General features: G+C 60.9%; 1 protein-coding gene across 1 annotated transcript; it reads left to right on the forward strand.

The window, feature by feature from the left end:
* Positions 1-514: 514 nt before the first annotated feature.
* RGS19 (regulator of G protein signaling 19) lies at positions 515-16,224 on the forward strand. Its single transcript, XM_058036031.1, has 6 exons — positions 515-557; positions 11,911-12,053; positions 12,187-12,323; positions 13,687-13,761; positions 14,801-15,035; positions 15,564-16,224. Exons 3-6 carry the CDS (start codon positions 12,223-12,225, stop codon positions 15,750-15,752), a joined length of 600 nt encoding a protein of 199 aa, XP_057892014.1. The 5' UTR covers positions 515-557; positions 11,911-12,053; positions 12,187-12,222; the 3' UTR covers positions 15,753-16,224.

The following is a 16,224-nucleotide window of genomic DNA, read 5'->3' on the forward strand; positions in this document are numbered from 1 at the left end:
GTGCTGGTACTGGGTGCAGGGTGTTGGTACTGGGTACCAGTGCTGGTATTATGTGCAGGGTGCTGGTACTGGGTGCAGGGTGTTGGTACTGGGTGCAGGGTGCTGGTTCTGGGTACCAGTGCTGGTATTATGTGCAGGGTGCTGGTACTGGGTGCAGGGTGCTGGTACCGGGTGCAGGGTGCTGGTACTGTGTGCAGGGTGTTGGTACTGGGTACCAGTGCTGGTATTATGTGCAGGGTGCTGGTACTGGGTACCAGTGCTGGTTGTGTGATGCTGGTGCCGGGCACAGCCGTGGGTGCCCGGCGCTGGGGGCAGGGGGCCGGGGCGGTGGGTGTTGCGGGTGGGTGTCAGTGTGTGAGTGTGCGTGTGCGCGCCGTGAGGAAGTGCCAGGGCTGCAATCGCTTTCGGAAGTGGCCGGCGGGGCCGGGCCGGAGCCTGCGCAGTGCCGCCGCCGCCGCTCGGCTCCCGCTGCCGCTCCCTCTCCCTCCGGTGCCCAGCCCGGCGGCAGCGCAGCGGCGGCGGCCGGGGGCGGCGGCGGCGGCGCGGATGCCCGGCCCGTGAGTACCCCGCGCCCCGGCCGGGGGCTGCCGCGGCCGGGGGGCACGCGCTCCCCTCGCCCCCTCCCTCGCCCGCTGCCCAGCCCAGCCCCGCTCCCCCGCCGGACCCCGCTTTGCCCACCCGCTCTCCCTCCCCCAGCCCCTCGCACGCTCCCCCTGCATGGACCCCTGCCCCGAGCATCCTCCCTCCTGCACCGCTCCCCCCACACGCGCGGAGGATGGAGAGCCCTGCCCGTGCCTGTCTGTCTGTCCGTGCGTCCGTGTGTCCGGCTGCCGCCTGTCACCGGCCCCGTGTGCGAGCGCTGGGGCGGGGGGATGCTCCGTGGGGACCGGGCGGCGGGGCGGGGGGACCCCGAGCGCGGAGCAGGGAGGGGGAACTCCCCGCCGCATCCCCCCAGGGGAGGGCAGGGCTCCTGCCAGGAGGAGGAGGAGGAGGATGGAGAGGGGGAAGGAGGGGGGCACCCTCCAGCCGCAGGGCCGGCGGCGCCGGGGTTTGCCCAGCCCGGGGCGGGGGTTGCAGGGAGGATCCCCCCCGAGGCCTCCCCGGCTCTCCCGCACCCACAGGTGGGTGCCAGGGCGGTGCCGGAGCATCCCCGCAGCGGCGCGGCCGGGCAGGGCTCCGTGCCCGTGCGGCTCCCCGGGCTCCGTGCGGAGGGTGCCGAGCCTCGCCCGGGCGAGGGGCAGCGCTGAGCCGGGCTCGGGCAGCGCCGGGGCTCGGGGAGGTTGCCTGAGGTCAGGGCAGCCTCGGGCTGCGGTGCCCGCGGGTTCTCCAGCAGAGCACGGCCGAGGGCTGGCTCAGGAACCTGCCTCGGGGGTGTGGAGGACGCGGCTGTCCCCAGAAGGAAGGTGACATGCGAGTGTCGCCCGACACGAGCCCATCATGTGCATGGTGTCGCGGGATGCCGCACTTGGCGCTGGGCTCGGTGGCCCAGGGATGGAGAGGGACAGCGCGGCCACCACGCCCTGAGCGGGTCCCTGTGCCCTGAGCGGGTCCCTGTGCCCTGAGCGGGTCCCTGTGCCCTGTGCGGGTCACCATGCCCTGTGCGGGTCACCGTGCCCTGTGCGGGTCACTGTGCCCTGTGCGGGTCACTGTGCCCTGTGCGGGTCACCATGCCCTGTGCCGGTCACTGCGCCCTGTGTGGGTCCCTGTGCCCTGAGCGGGTCACTGCGCCCTGTGCGGGTCCCTGTGTGGGTCACTGTGCCCTGTGCGGGTCCCTGTGCCCTGTGCCAGTCACTGCACCCTGTGCGGGTCCCTGTGTAGGTCCCTGTGCCCTGTGCCGGTCACTGCGCCCTGTGCCAGTCACTGCACCCTGTGCGGGTCCCTGTGTAGGTCCCTGTGCCCTGTGCGGGTCACCATACCCTGTGCGGGTCACTGCTCATCCCCCAGCACCCAGGGGCTCCCCGGGAAGCTCCCTCTCCCCGCTGCTTCCATGAGGCTGCTCTGGCACGGATCCACGGCCTTATTTAAGAAACTAAACAAAACGTGTGAAGCGAGTGGGAGGGATTCCCCTGCTGCGAGGGGAGTTCATTCCCCTCTGGATGCGTCTCCATCCCCGTCAGTGGAGATGCTCATCCCGTGTCACGCTGGGTGAGCGGAGCTGTGGCATTTGCTGGCCTGGTGCACGGCGTTTTCTTTGGGAAAACGGGTCACCCCAGTGGGCACATACTTCAGAGTATCTCCCAGGGGAGAGCGCCACATCAGACTTCCCTACAAGGATTTTAGCTGCTCCGCGTCAGCCCTTCCCCACAAATGACTCAAGCCACTGATCAAAATACAGTCATGTTCTTCAGCAATTAAACAACCTCCACCTCACAGGATTGTAGTGGAGAAGCAGGAGTTTAGTGACATGAATATATCTCAGTCAGGGTGCAAGCACCCGTTTTGGTATTATTATTTAAGAAAAGAAGGAACTGAAGGCAGATAAATATTTCAAACGAAACCCAGAAAGAGTAAGGGAGAAAAATACCTTGGCAGGGTTGTTGGTTCTGAGTCTGCCCAAGGTGCTGGAGCAGCCCATCTCAGCCATCTCCTGAAGTGCATCCTCTCCCATCTTGGCTGAGCTTTGGTTCTTGTCTTTGCTTTTAGGCTGGGCCTGGGTTTCAGCTGGGCTGATGTGAAGTGAGTGGGTGAGCTCAGTGCTCAGAGCTCTTCCCTGTGAGCAACAGGTCAGGAGTAGCAAACCAGCCACTGTGTCTCTCCTCAACCTCTGCAGAGCATGAGCTTGAGCTGCTGAGGCTTTTCCTCTTTTTTTTTTTTTTCCCAAATTTTTATCCTCTGGATAAAAATAATTTTGGAAAGCTCATGAGGAGGTAAGAGCCACTCTGCCTTTCCCCTCAAGCTCCTCCTGCTCCTCGGATCAGTTCATGCACCAACCCCTGGCCATGCCTGAGCACCCCAAAAAAGAACAGGCAGGGCACAGCAAGGCCAGCAGGCATTCCCCCTGCCATGCCACACTCTCAGGGCTCAGCAGTGGGCTCTTGCCTGAATAACAGCAGTTCTGAGTGATCTGGTGCCCAGGGCCTTCACCCGAGACTTCCTATTGCTCAGTTCCTTATTCATCTGCACATTCCTCTCTGCATTTCCATTACAGAAGCTCTTCAGAGAGGGAGCATCTAAATGCAGCTGGTTTTATACATTATTTCATAGTTGTTACTTATTCAGGGGAGAAGAAAAGATCCTGGACCTCATCAGTGATTTTTTACATCCTCCCATGTGTTACAACCTGGGTTCCACCTGTGGGGAGGGCAGCAGAGGGAAGTGTCCGACATCTTCCGTGGTGTGAGAGGGGAAGGAGCTGAACTCGCAGGACTCCCAACACCCTGTCACAGAGGGGAAGCAGCTCTGTGGTGCCATCACTGCCCCAGCTCTGGCAGCTCAGGGAACGGGCATCCAGCCCCAGCATCTCCCTATCCACTGCCCATCCGGCACCACTCGAGCCTCCTCCAGCTCATTCCCAGCACTGCTGGGCTCAGCCAGCCCTTTTCCTTCCCCAGCTGCCACTCCATGGGTTACCCCATGCAGCACAGGGAGGGTCACCTGCAGAAAATCCTGAATCCTCACTGCCCTGGCCATCCAAAGGGTGTGATGGTAACTCCAGCAACACCGCTGGCCAGCTCTCCTCTCTGCTCCCACGGGTTTCAGGACATCCAGAACTTCTCACAGGGATCAAACATCTTAAATCCAGCTGTGCATGCTCTGCAGGAGCTGTTGGCTGTGCTGCTTCACAAGCCCTGGGGTGAGTTCCCTGTGCAGCTGCCCAGCCATCCTCAGGACCTGGGGACACAGCAGCTGGTGGCTTTGGGGTAAAGCTAGTGAAGGCAGAATCCTGGCTCCATCCAGATCCTGAGCACCGTGTAAGACAAGGCAGCAACCCCAGAGTTTTGATCAACCTTTCACCCTTCTGCGAAAGCGCTCCCTGGGAGCATGGAGAATTATTTTATTTCTGTTATTTTTGGCTGCAAGTCCACTGGGTTCCTTCTTCAGAGTGGACCAGTAACAGAAACCTCCTGCCTGTGATTTTTCCCCTCTCCAGACACTGTGCAGGGCATGGAGGGTGATGCCTCAGCCCATCCCATCATATTTTCTGGATCCATAGGACCTCAGTCATTGTGGGTGAGTGCACCGGGAGAGGCAGGGAGTGCTCTGCCACTCACCCATCCTGCAAAACCTCCTGCCCTTGGCCATTTCGTGAGAGCAACATTTAACCAGCAGAAGGGTGGAGCAGCAGTGAAAACAACAACAAAGTTCTTTGGGGTTCAGCTTCACCATTCATCTTAGACATGGAAAAAAGGGGTTTTCCTGACAGCAGGAAAATGTGTGGTCGAGTTTTCGAGCAAGCCGCCCTTCAAGTTCTCCGAGCACTTGGAACCAGCCTGGGTTGACCTTTTGAGGGCTCCCTGCTGGGCTTGGGGGCCCAGGTTTGCCACACTCCGCTCTCGCTTGTCGGCACTTGCCCCACTCTGGAGGCAGAAATGCTGCAAAGCCTCCAGGGGAGCAGCGGGATGGGCACGGCAGAGCGGGGTCGCAGCATTCCTGTGCACGGCCGTGGCTCTGGGTGCGCTGGCAGCCCCCTCCCAGTGCTGGAAACACCCCTGCTTCAGCCCAAAGTGGGTCAGCAAAAGGGTTTGGGGTAAGGGTTTGGGTTTTCCAGCTGCTCCCCCTCCTGCAGGTTTAACCCAAGCAGGGCTGCAGCTTCCTCGACAGAAGGCGAATGCCCAAGCAGCGCTGCAGGGCAAAGGGCAGGAGAAGAACAAACAGGTACATATTGGCATTAGTGGGCAGAAAGCTTCAAGCTAGACTGGAAAACACCCACAAAACCCAAGGGAAGATGCTGCCTGAGAGCCTGGTGGGGGTTTCACCAGGAGGAGAGAGCTGGCGAAGCAGATTTGGGGCTGCAGAAATGTATTGCTGTGACAGCAGCTCGTGTGCTCTGATGGGACCTGCACCCTGCAGCATCCTGGGGGCTCAGCAAAGGCCATCACCATGGCCTGTAAATCAGGGTCTCACTGAGATGCCCTGCAAGGCCCACTGCCACCATGTGAGCCCAGAATGCCTGCAATGGGCACCCACCATGGCCAGGGTCCTGCGCCCCAGCCGTGCCTGCCCTGTCTGGCAGCAGGGGGATGAGCAGCTGCACTGCCAGACAGTGTCCCAGGGCATGGGGCCACACAGGGTGACAGTGCTTCCTTCCTCCTCACACTGCCAGCTCCTCCCTGGGTGATGGAGCTGAGCCCTGCCATCAATCTTCCCCTTAGCTTGGGGTTTAAATCACCAGGGCAGCTGGATTTGGGGGACAAGAATTGCTCACCCTGATCCCTTCTGGTGGCTGGGGCAGGGCAGAGCCTCCCTGCTGCCCTGGCACCATGACCACACCTCAGGGGTCACCTGTGACCCTTGGGACTCTCCAGAACTTGGGCAGGGCATTGGGTCAGCAAATCCCCCTTTCCCTGGGTGTTTGCCTGCAGGATGAGGCCTGGGGGATTCATTCCTCAGTCCCTCAGTGTTTTAATGCAGGACCCAAGTCTGATGTGGGAGGAAGTTTTGCTGGCATAAGTGACAGCCCAGCTCTGAAAGCTGTAGTCCAGGCAGGGGACATGTCCCAGCCCTGGTGCATGTCCCCAGCAGCACAAAGTGACATCTGCCTGAAGCCAGGCTCCAAAGGCATCTGTCAGGGCTGGCAGTGTGCAGGCAGCAGCACTCACAGCTGAATAAACCATGGTGGGCAAATGCCCCTGGGTGCAGTGCTTGGGACATGCTCCCCTTGTCCCCAGCTGTCCCCAGCTGCTGGCGTGGCCCTGGCCTGGCTGGTCCCACTGCTGGTTGAGCCAGGCTCTGCCCTGCCCTGACCACATCAATGCCATTGGGGCCGTGCTTTGGGCAGGAAGTGTGGCTGCAGAGCAGGGCCAGACCTGTCCTCAGCGTGGTCACACTCAGCGCCTGCCCGTGCCAGCACAGGCTCCCAAACCTCCTCCTGCACCTCCTGGTGCCTCCCATGCAGGGCTCTGCGTGCAGCCCAGCTTGTGCTGGGGGAAGAATCATCCCTCAGGTGTGCTGGGAGCTCTCAGAGCCGTGCTGAGCCAGCCCTTTGATCCAGCATTGCCCTGTGATGCAGTGTTCTTCCTTTTCATCCCATCCTGCCTTGGTTCTCTGTCTGGTTCCTCATTTCCTTGAAGGATGCCACTCTTCATCCCTCAAATTACCACTGTCCTGTGGTCCCAGGGGCTGGCAGCTTGCTGTGAACAAGGAGCACCCCACCACCCATCCAGCTCAGCTCTCCCCTGGCCATGCCAGTGCCTTATCCTCCTCCCTGTCCTCTGATCTTCCCTCCCATCAACCAGCAGGCTCCTCCATCTGTTTAGCCCCTGCTGGGTATTGATCACTGATCTGTCTTCTCCTCTCCCATGGATCATTACTGAGGTCAGAACAGGCCCCTGCCCTCACACCACAACACCTCTGGTAGTAGAAACACAGTTGTCAGGGCTTGCCTTACTAAACCCCCAGCTGATTGGCATGGGGCTATTTTTGTGCTGTAAAACAATTGACTCTGGTTCAGCGTTTCAGGGTCAGGGCATGGGTGCTGGCAGTGCTGTGCCTGTCCTGCTGCCCAGCAGCCATGGTGCCAGGACAGAGCCATGGGTCTGTTCTCCTCTTCCCAGCAGGTGCTGGATGGGTTCACGTGGTCCTTTTGGGAGGGCTTATGGTGGGATTTAGCTTGGAGGATGCTCAAACAGAAATACACAGGGAGCAGAGGAGGTGGGTGGTCTGGAGAAGGACCCTGGCATTGTCCTCATCCTGGCAGGAGAGGGGCTGTCAGCTCTCGTGGTGTTAAAGACTGGGGAGGTGTTTGGACACACTGAAGCATGTCACAGTTCCCATCAGCAGGATTTGCCTTTCCAGCCTCTGGGAATGGCAGAGGAATCACTGCAGGACAGAGGATCTCCCCAGAGGTACCTGCTGGCCACCGCTGCCTCAGACATGTGTGCGGGCACATCTGTGGTGTTATCAGTGCCATGGGCTCCTTATCAGCGCCATGGGCTCACAGGGCAGCGAGGACACGGCAGGGTGCAGCCACATGGGCACAGCCATGCCTTCATGCCAGCAGAGCCCACCCAGCCCTGCCAGGGATCACTGGCACCTCTGTGCTGGTAGGATTTGGCTCAGCCCAGCCCCATCCCGCAGAGACAGGGGGCTCAAGCCCTCAACCTCTTTAATCTTTTTCTAAAAGATTGCTAAGGGGTGGAGGAGGGGGGGGGGGATTGAAAACCAAGTCTAAAAATAACTCCTAAAACTTCCTGTGCTGCTGGCAGGTGGCTGGGACAGGCTGCGGGGGCGGGAGGCAGCTGTGGGGCTCAGGCCGTGCCTCTGCCCTTACCATGGGGTAACCCTGGCAGAGGGGTCCCGGGGGGTGCCAGCCCCCTGCCACCCACCCCAGCTGCCTGCTGGGCTGCCTCGCCTCTGGTTGCACTCCGTGGCTGGTTCCAGCCAAATTTGGCAGAGATCAGAGGTGCTGGGACCTCCTGGGAGGATGCCAGGGAGGGGGTGGGGAAGCTGCAGGCTGTGCTGAGCCCTTATGAGACGCTGGAGAATCCAGCAGCAGCACGCCAGGGCTGCCAGGCTCTCCTCGTGCTGATCCAGCGGGGCTGGTCTAGCAGGTGGTGGGTGTTTGCTGCTCCTCCAAGGCATGGAGAGGGCTCAGAGCCGGTGCTGCTCCTGGCTGAGGCATCGCTGGGCTGTGACAGGGATTTGGACAGGGATGGTGTCTCCATGCCGCTGGTGGTTTGTTCATTGTGCCCACCTTGCGGGGTCCTGTGATGAGCAGCAAAGCTGCTGTCCCGGTTTTGACCCATAAAATACCAAGGGAAGGTCCTTCCTGGGGTGGAGAGTGACAAGAGGTGACCAGAGAATGGAAATACTCTCAATGCCTGTGAGCTGGGAGTGCTGGAAGCCGTGAGAGCGTGGCTGCATCCTGACAGCCCCAGCTGTCCCCCTGCCTTGTAGCAGCAGAGGGAATCCTGGAACACCCTCTGGGGAATGAATGAGGTTCGGGTGCGCGGAGAAGCGGCGCCCGGCGGAGCCCCCGGAGCGCCGGGGGTGACGGCAGGGGAAGGGGCTGCCCAGGCCGGTGGTGGCTTTGGGTGACAGGAAGGTTTCCATCCGGATGGAGTGGCTGGGGACGGCAGCAGCACAACCGCGTGGGGTTTCGCGTGCCGGGTGTGCGGGCTCGGAGCAGGGGAGGTGATAACTCGTGTCCGGGGAAGGCGGCGCTGGGATGAGCCGATAGCGGGCGCATGGCGCTGCCCCGGGGGAGCGGGGTGGCTGCCGGCGTCCCTCCTCCCTCTTTCTCCCCTTCTGCCCTTTTTCACCTGCGGTGAGACCGTGCCACCGAGGGGCAGCCGCCAGCACAGACCACAAGCCGTGCTGGTCGCTTGTGGGCTGCAGCCTCCTCTGCCCACGGCAGGGCCGAGGGTGAATTTAATCAAGAAAACGGAGATTGGCTGATTCCTCTCTCTCTCTCTCTCTCTCTCTCTCTCTCTTGTGTTTCTATTTTTCCTGAAGAGGAAAAAAATCAAACAACTTTGTTTGTGAGTCACTCTTGGCCGAGGGAGCAGGGCTGCGCTCTGTGTGTGCATCAGGCTGGCACATCCCACCTCGCAGGGACAGGGATGCTGCCGGAGGCACCGCCGGCGGCTCTGACTCAGCCCTTCCCGCACAGCCCTTCCCGCACTGCCCACCTCGCTGCCGGTGTCCGTGCCCTGCGGGCAGTGCTGGCAGCCCGGGCACATCGGGGGCACAGCGTGGCGGAAAGCGCTGTCGCTTTGAAGCGGCCTCGGCTGCGGGGCTGTTCCTGCCTGTCACCCTCGGCAGAGCGGGGTTGTTCCAGCACCAGCGTGCCGGGGCTGCTTCCGAGGAGCTGCCATCAGTGCCAGTCCTGGCTGGGGAGCCCCATCTTGGTGGCCCTCGTGGATCCATCCTTGCATGGATCCAGCCCTCCTGGAGGCAGGAGGCTGACCTGGCTCAGCCCCACTGTGCCCCTCCATGGGGCAGCTGGCCCCGTGATGGAGCAGCAAGGAGAGCGTCTGGGCCGGGCTGGGGCTTTCCCAAAAAAGGCCTGAACTCTTCGGTTGAGTTTGCCACTTCCCTTACCACTCCCTTTCCTGTGAGAGGATGTGTTTGTCCGCTTTTCTTTTCTCTTTCTCTCTTCTTTTCTCCCCCACCTCCCTGCCCGCAGAGCCGGCGGTCCCGGCGATGCCGCGCACCCCCTGAGCCGGGCAGGGTCCCCCTGGCTGGTGCCATGGCCAGGCTGCAGGTATGGACACAGCACAATGGCTGCTCCCACACCCCCCAGTCCTCCCAGCACCCACAGCACAGGTGGGCACGTCAGGGACAGCACAGGTTGTGCTGGGAGTGCCCCTGCACTGAGGTGGGTGCTGATTTGTGCCCTGTGCTGCAGAACCGGGGGAGATTGCTCTGCCCAGGGTGAGCAGGGCACGAGGAGCTTCATATGCAGGTGTGTGGGATGGGGCCAACATCTCAGCAAGGACTGCTGGAAGGGGAGGTTCCCCTTTGAAAGTGATTTTGGGGAGAGCTCATCTTGTCTGGTTGCTTGGAGGGTCCCCGCTCCATTTGGCAAGAGGACAGTGCCAGACATCATGGGGACATCACAGGTGTGTGATGCCACCTGGCACAGCCCAGGGACACCTGGCACACGGGGGACTCTCAGCCTCACAGGGGGCTTGGGGAGCTCAGGGAGGGTGGTTCTGGGCTGTCTCTTCTCTCTGTGGGGAAATGTCCCCTTTTTGTCATCCTTCCTCTTTCTGCAGCCTCGAGCGCACGCCCTCGCCTTCCCTCCGGCACTTCCCTATCCGCCAGCCCCCAGGGAGGCCTGGCACTGGGGCAACTGGTGACAGCCCCACAGCAGCCAGCCCCTGCCAGCTGGGCAGCTGGGGGTGGCAGGGACATGAAAGGGTGCTGGGAAATCATCCCTGCAAATCCAGACCATGATGGCAGTGCCCTTTGGTGTCCATCGGAGTGTCCTGGCATTGCCTTTTGGTGCCAACCCAGACGTGCTGAGCTTGGCTTTTGGTGCCACGCCAGATGTGCTGGCATTGCCTTTTTGTGCCAATCCAGATGTGCTGAGCTTGGCTTTTGGTGCCAAGCCAGATGTGCTGGCATTGCCTTTTGGTGCCAACAAGGATCACACCAGCAGCACCTCTTGCTGCCATCAGACAGTGTCCCTGTGGTCCCTGTGCAGACCCACAGTTCCTTTCTCCCTGTTCCCATGGCACAGCACACTCTTCCAGAATGGCCCTGGGTTGTGTCCCACAGCACCCAGGGTGGGCAGTGGCCTGGTCCTGCTCCTGGCTGGGTGCTGAGCACACCCCTGGCATGGGAAGGGGGTGCTCCTGCCTGGGGATGCTGCTCCCTCCTGCTGCCTCTCTAGGGTGTGTTGGCTCAGCCACTTATGGGTCAGCTCTGGCCAAGGAGCAAAATGAAGGACCTGGATGTCCTCACAGAGCAAAGCCACACACTGTCCCCATATCCCAGTGCTTCAGTCACCCCCAATCCAACCGTTCCATAGCCAGGGCTGTGGCAGAGCCAGGCTGAGCTGGGAGGAAGCTGGGTGTTCCCAATGCTCAGGGTGTCCTGCTCACCCCGTTCCCACAGCCTCAACCCCAGCCCCTGTTGGTGCCACAGCCCCTGGCAGTGCTGGGTGCCATGGGATGGGCAGTGGGATGTGGGTGCTGGGAGTGGAAGATGGTTGGGCCAGGAGAGGCAGAGGAAAGGGAAGAAGTGGGGAGTTAAGTGGACCCGAAGGCAGCACGGTGTGAGGGAGCAGAGCTGCTGCTGAACTGGGTGACAAGATCACAGCCATCCTGCCAGCACTTGGGGCTATAAATAGGGACAATTGGGAGTGAAACACAGACTCTCTCCTTTTTCGTTCCTGTGGAAGCACTGGGACTGTGGGAGGGTTTGGGAGGGCCCAGGAAAGCACTGCTGGGTGATGGCTGTGCTGGGAACAGGGGGGCTCTACCCCAGGGCTCATGGAGGGCTCTGGGGACAGCTGTGTCCCCAGCTGCATCCCACAGCCTTGCTGTGTCCCCTTGCTGAGTGGCAGCAAGACTCAGACGAGGCCTGGGGCTGCTCAAGGTGGGGATGCTGAGGCTGAGATCTCTGGGGGCTCTCCCTGCTGCCTCTGCTCCCATTCCTTCCTTCTGGCAGGGGAAGGACCAGGATTGCTGCCCATCACCCTTGGCAAGGCACAGGGAGGTAGAGCCAGCTGTGGCCTGACATAAACACTGCCCGTGCTGAGCCCAGCATCTCTCCTTCGCAGGAGCATCCCTGCTCCAGGCTGAGCCAGTGGTGTGGGCAGGGACAGGCAGGTGTCCTGGACAGGGTTTGGTTTAGCACCAGGAGCTGTGAAAACTCACCATCACTGCCCTGTTTCCTTCCACTCACATGATGCTGTGTAGCAGCTCTGACTTCCCCAACCCATGCCTGAAGACACCAGGGGTTTCAGCCACTCTTCCTCATGGCACAGGGCATGGCCAGGGGTGTGCAGGGCCAGCACTGAGCCCCTCACCCTGCCAAGCCCCACTGCTGCCTGCAGTGAGCCCCACAGCATCTCCAAAGTGTGGGATGGGATCCCAGGCAAAGCAGGGGGCTGACAGAGCATGTGCCACTGCATTTCCTCTTCTACTTTCCTTCTCACTTCCTTTTCTTGCACTTTCTGCCTGCTGCCCTGCCCTCGCTTGCCACCTGCCCAGGGCATTTCCCTGCACAGAGCTGCCCTGGAGCCGCTCCAGGCCGGGGGTTCTGTGCAGTAACGAGGTCCCACTCCTGCCCTCCCCACAGGCTCCATCCAGGAGGCGGCAGGGACAGTAGCCAGGGGGTCTCAGAGCTCACCCGCGGGCTGGGAGGAGCTGAGAGCGGCAGAACAGCCCCTGAAACACGACCCAGACCCAACGCCGTCCGCCGTGTATGAGGCTGGGACACAGGTGAGGCGTGGCTGGGGTGGCAGGCAGGAGCCAGCACTGAATTACAGCAAGTCACTGCACAGGGGCTGCTCCTTTGTGTGCTAGCACAGATGGGGGTTGGTCACGGCAGCTCCCTGACCCTCTCCCCTCTCAGTACGCAGGACCCGCGTCCACAGAGTCACTCCTTCCGATGTCCCGGCATGAGACCTCTCCGAGCACGGTGCAACCCGCCAGCAACCACCGCCCCAACGCCTGCTGCTTCTGCTGGTGCTGCTGCTGCAGCTGCTCCTGGTACGTCCCCCTGCCCCTGCCCTGGCTCCTGCAGCCTCACCCACTGAGCATCACCCACCCGCCTCGTCAGGGGCAGGGGGTAGAGTGCTGGGTGCACTGTGATTGCTGTTCATGACACAAATCTCTTGGGATGCATAGAGGGACTCCCCCATGCTGCCCTGATGGTCTCCAGGCAAGGATGGCCCCATCCATATGAGCCCTCTGGGAAGCTCTGCCTTGCAGCAGTGGGCACAGAGTCCAGCCCTGCCCTCCCAACACTGCCCAAAGCCAAGGATGGAAGCAGCTGCTTGCCTCCATCTGCATCTCCTGTCCTTACTGAGGATCTCCAGCTCCTTATTCTCTGGATAACCCAGGTTTTGGAGAGCCCATCTGCTCTTCCTCCTCAGCATCTGCTCATTCAGAAATTGCTGATGACTCCAGCTTTGCAGCAGCTTTGGTCTTTACACCCACCAAGAGCAGCGAGCTTGGAGGAGCAAAAACCCTGGAGCTGAGCCCCATGCATCTCCCTCCTAGACACTGTCCTAGGCTTGGTGGCATTCCCTGTGTCTGTCCTTAATTTCTGCAAGAGCCTGTGACAGAGAGGGAGCAGAAATCCCAGAGATGGGACAGCTGTTCCTCCTGTATCCTGTTCCTGGTTGAGTGGGGCTCAGCCCTGGCAGGCAGCGAGCCCTGGGGGTGGCACGGGCAGGGACATGCCCAGAGCTTTGCCCACCCAGCTGCCCATGCTGGGGCAGAGGTTTGCACAGCCAGTCCTGTGTGAGCAGCAGGGACAGTGTCGCAAGCAGGAAGGGCTGCGGTCAGTGCTGGGACCGAAATTCACGGGCCCAGGGGAAGTTGGCTGATGGCTGCTCTCCACTTGTGCCACCAGCACCCCCGGGGACAAGGGGACACAGAGACAGGGAACACTACATCCCCAAACCCCAGCACCTCTATCCCACTATCTGCCTCCAGGCTGGACTGGTGCTGGCACGTCACCAATAAACACTTGTTTATTTCTTGGTGATTGTTCGTGACACAACAGCTCACAATTGTTGTGAACGCATCAGCTCCGCCTTGGGCTGGTCCAGCACTGACCTCTGCCGGCTGCTGTGGCCACTCCAGCTCAGCTCAGTCCTGGCACATGGCCCTGGCACACAGCCTGAATGCTGGAGCAGGACCAGAGCCACAGCAGCCCCCGAGCACAGGGACAGCACAGGGACAAGCTCACATGGTGACAGCATGAGGGAACCAGGGTGCCACCAGGGCAGTGGTGAGAGGAAGGCATGGCTGGGGGGTGCTGGTGCCCACGGAGGAGATTCAGGGGTCAAGGTGGGGTCTGCATGTGTCCCCAATGCCCCTGACTACCTTTCTGTCTCCCCGTTAGGAACGAGGACCGAGAGCGAGCATGGAGGGCATCCCGGGAGACCAAACTGGAGAGCATCCCAAACTGTGAAGCGTGGTGAGTGCAGGGCCAGTGCAGTGGGCTGGGGTCAACCACAGCAGGGCACAGTATGGCACTGTCCCCTCTGCCACCCTCCATGGCAGCCAGGACTGTGTTCTGCCCTTGGGGTACACACCCAGGGCTCAGGGGTTCCTGGTGATGTGTCCATGTGTCCAGCTCCTCCCCAGTTCTCACCAAGAAACAGGGAATCTGGAGCCACAGGCTGAATCCTACTGTGGTTCTGCCCTCAGGCCCATTGCAAAGGGAAACTGAGGCATGGAAGAACCTCAGCAGATTTTGGACCTCATTCTGCCATTTAGACCCACTGCCAAGAGCATCCTGCAGCCACAGGCAGAGGAGGGGACAGGCCATTCCCAGGGGGTCTCAGCGCTGAAGTGGAAGCAGCAGCAGTGTCTACATTCACTCAGGGAGGAGCAGGATGGGCCAGCACCCCACTCCAGGAATGCTGGGCACCAAGCACCCATTCCCTGAGTGACAAGTGTGACACACCCAGCCATGGGGGCTCTGTGCCGTGCCTGGAACAGCTGGGTCAGGGTTAGATGTGCTAATTAGCCATGGATAATGAGTGTACCTGGCCTGCTCAAACAGGTGCTGAGCATTTGCTGGGAAACAGCCTCCCTCCCTCTCCACCCCCTTCTCTCCCTCCCCAGCTGAGAGGGGTGATGGACCTGTGTCAGTCTCTTGGCTCAGAGCTGCCTCTCCACCAAAGGGCTTTTCCTCCTGTTGATATTTGTGCAGAGCCAGCACCAAAATACACCCCAGTTCGGGAAATCCATCCCAAAGCAAGGCTACACTCCAGCTTGGCTGAGCAGAGCCAGGACAGAGCCCAGAAGTGACCTCTGGAAGCTCCACACCACTGGAGCCTGAGCAGGAACATCTCCTCATGGGCACGGGGGATGTGGTTGGGCACAGTTCCTCTGGGTGGGACCAGGGATGAGCAGGAGGGACACAGTGGGATCCCTGGGACACAGGAGGGACACAGTGGATGTCTGTCTGGCTGTAACACCTTCCCCTTGCCTTGCCATGGACCTGTCAGTGCCAAACCCACGCCGGAGGAGGTGCAGGGCTGGGCACAGTCCTTTGACAAGCTGATGAAGAGCCCGGCGGGGCGCAACGTCTTCCGGGAGTTTTTGCGGACTGAGTACAGCGAGGAGAACATGCTCTTCTGGCTGGCGTGTGAGGAGCTCAAAACCGAGTGCAACAAGCACACCATCGACGAGAAGGCCAGGATGATCTACGAGGATTACATCTCCATCCTCTCTCCCAAGGAGGTAGGAGGCAGAGCCTTTGAGGGGAGGGCTCTTAGGGAGAGGGCTCAGTTCCAGCTGCTGCCAGAGCCCTGTGACAGTTTGGGGATGAGCTTGGCAGGGTGACGGCGGTGGGAAGGGGATATCCAGCCCCCCAAAACCCCCGGGCCGCTGCTGGCACTGTGACTGCGGGCCGGGTTGTGCTGCGGGGCCGAGACCTCACGAGGGCACCAGCGGGCCGAGAAAATGCTGCATCCCGGCTTACAGCATCCCTGGAGTGGGGTACCCAGGGCGGGACCACCCCATCCCACCTCCCTATGCCCAGCTGGGGGACACAGAGGGGTCCCAGAGAGATCCCCATTCGATCCTGCAACCCTCCCCAGCCACCGGGCTCCAGTGCCAGTATCTTCTGGGATGGAGCACACTGGTCTCCCCACATCTGGTGCTGCATTGTTACTCAGTTTCCCTTGAGAGGGATGCCGGGATGGGTGCTGGGCCAGGGGCTTGTCCTTGGGTGTCCCCCAGCCCCCACTTTCTCTCCGTGCCCCCCAGGTGAGCCTGGACTCGCGGGTGAGGGAGGTCATCAACCGGAAGATGCAGGAGCCGTCCTCGCACACCTTCGACGACGCACAGCTCCAGATCTACACGCTGATGCACAGAGACTCCTATCCCCGCTTCCTGAACTCTGCCATTTACAAATCGCTGCTCCAGACCGTCTCCCACTCCTCCTCGGAGTCCTAAGGGCATCCACTAGCCGTGGGGACAGCAGTGAGGACACGGTGGCCAGGGACGGTCGGTGCCTCCTCCCCTCTGCCGCCCTCCTTGCCAGACCTCACCGTTTTTAGCTTTTTACCTATGAACTGTCACCCCGGTGTCTGGGCCACACTGCAGGACTGTCCCCAGGACACAGCCTGGGCCAGTCCATACTACTGATTCTCTGCCCTGTCCCCAGTGCTGGCCAGAGCGAGCTGGGGGAGCACAGGACAGCGCCCAGGGCCTGGCTCCCCCCACACCCTGTTTGGAAGAGGTCACTTTATCCCATCTCCACACACCTGGGGACACAGCACGTCCCCATTTTCCACCTGAGACCCAGCTGGGGGTTTTTTGAGGTGGGGGGGAGGTCGACTGTTGTTGGTTTGGGTTTGTTTTTTTAATTTTCAATGCTCCTTTGGTTGGCTTTTACTGGGGGACTTGGGGTGCGGGAGGGGGGTTG

The sequence above is a fragment of the Melospiza georgiana genome, chromosome 17 (assembly GCF_028018845.1).
Source record: "Melospiza georgiana isolate bMelGeo1 chromosome 17, bMelGeo1.pri, whole genome shotgun sequence".
NCBI lineage: Eukaryota > Metazoa > Chordata > Aves > Passeriformes > Passerellidae > Melospiza > Melospiza georgiana.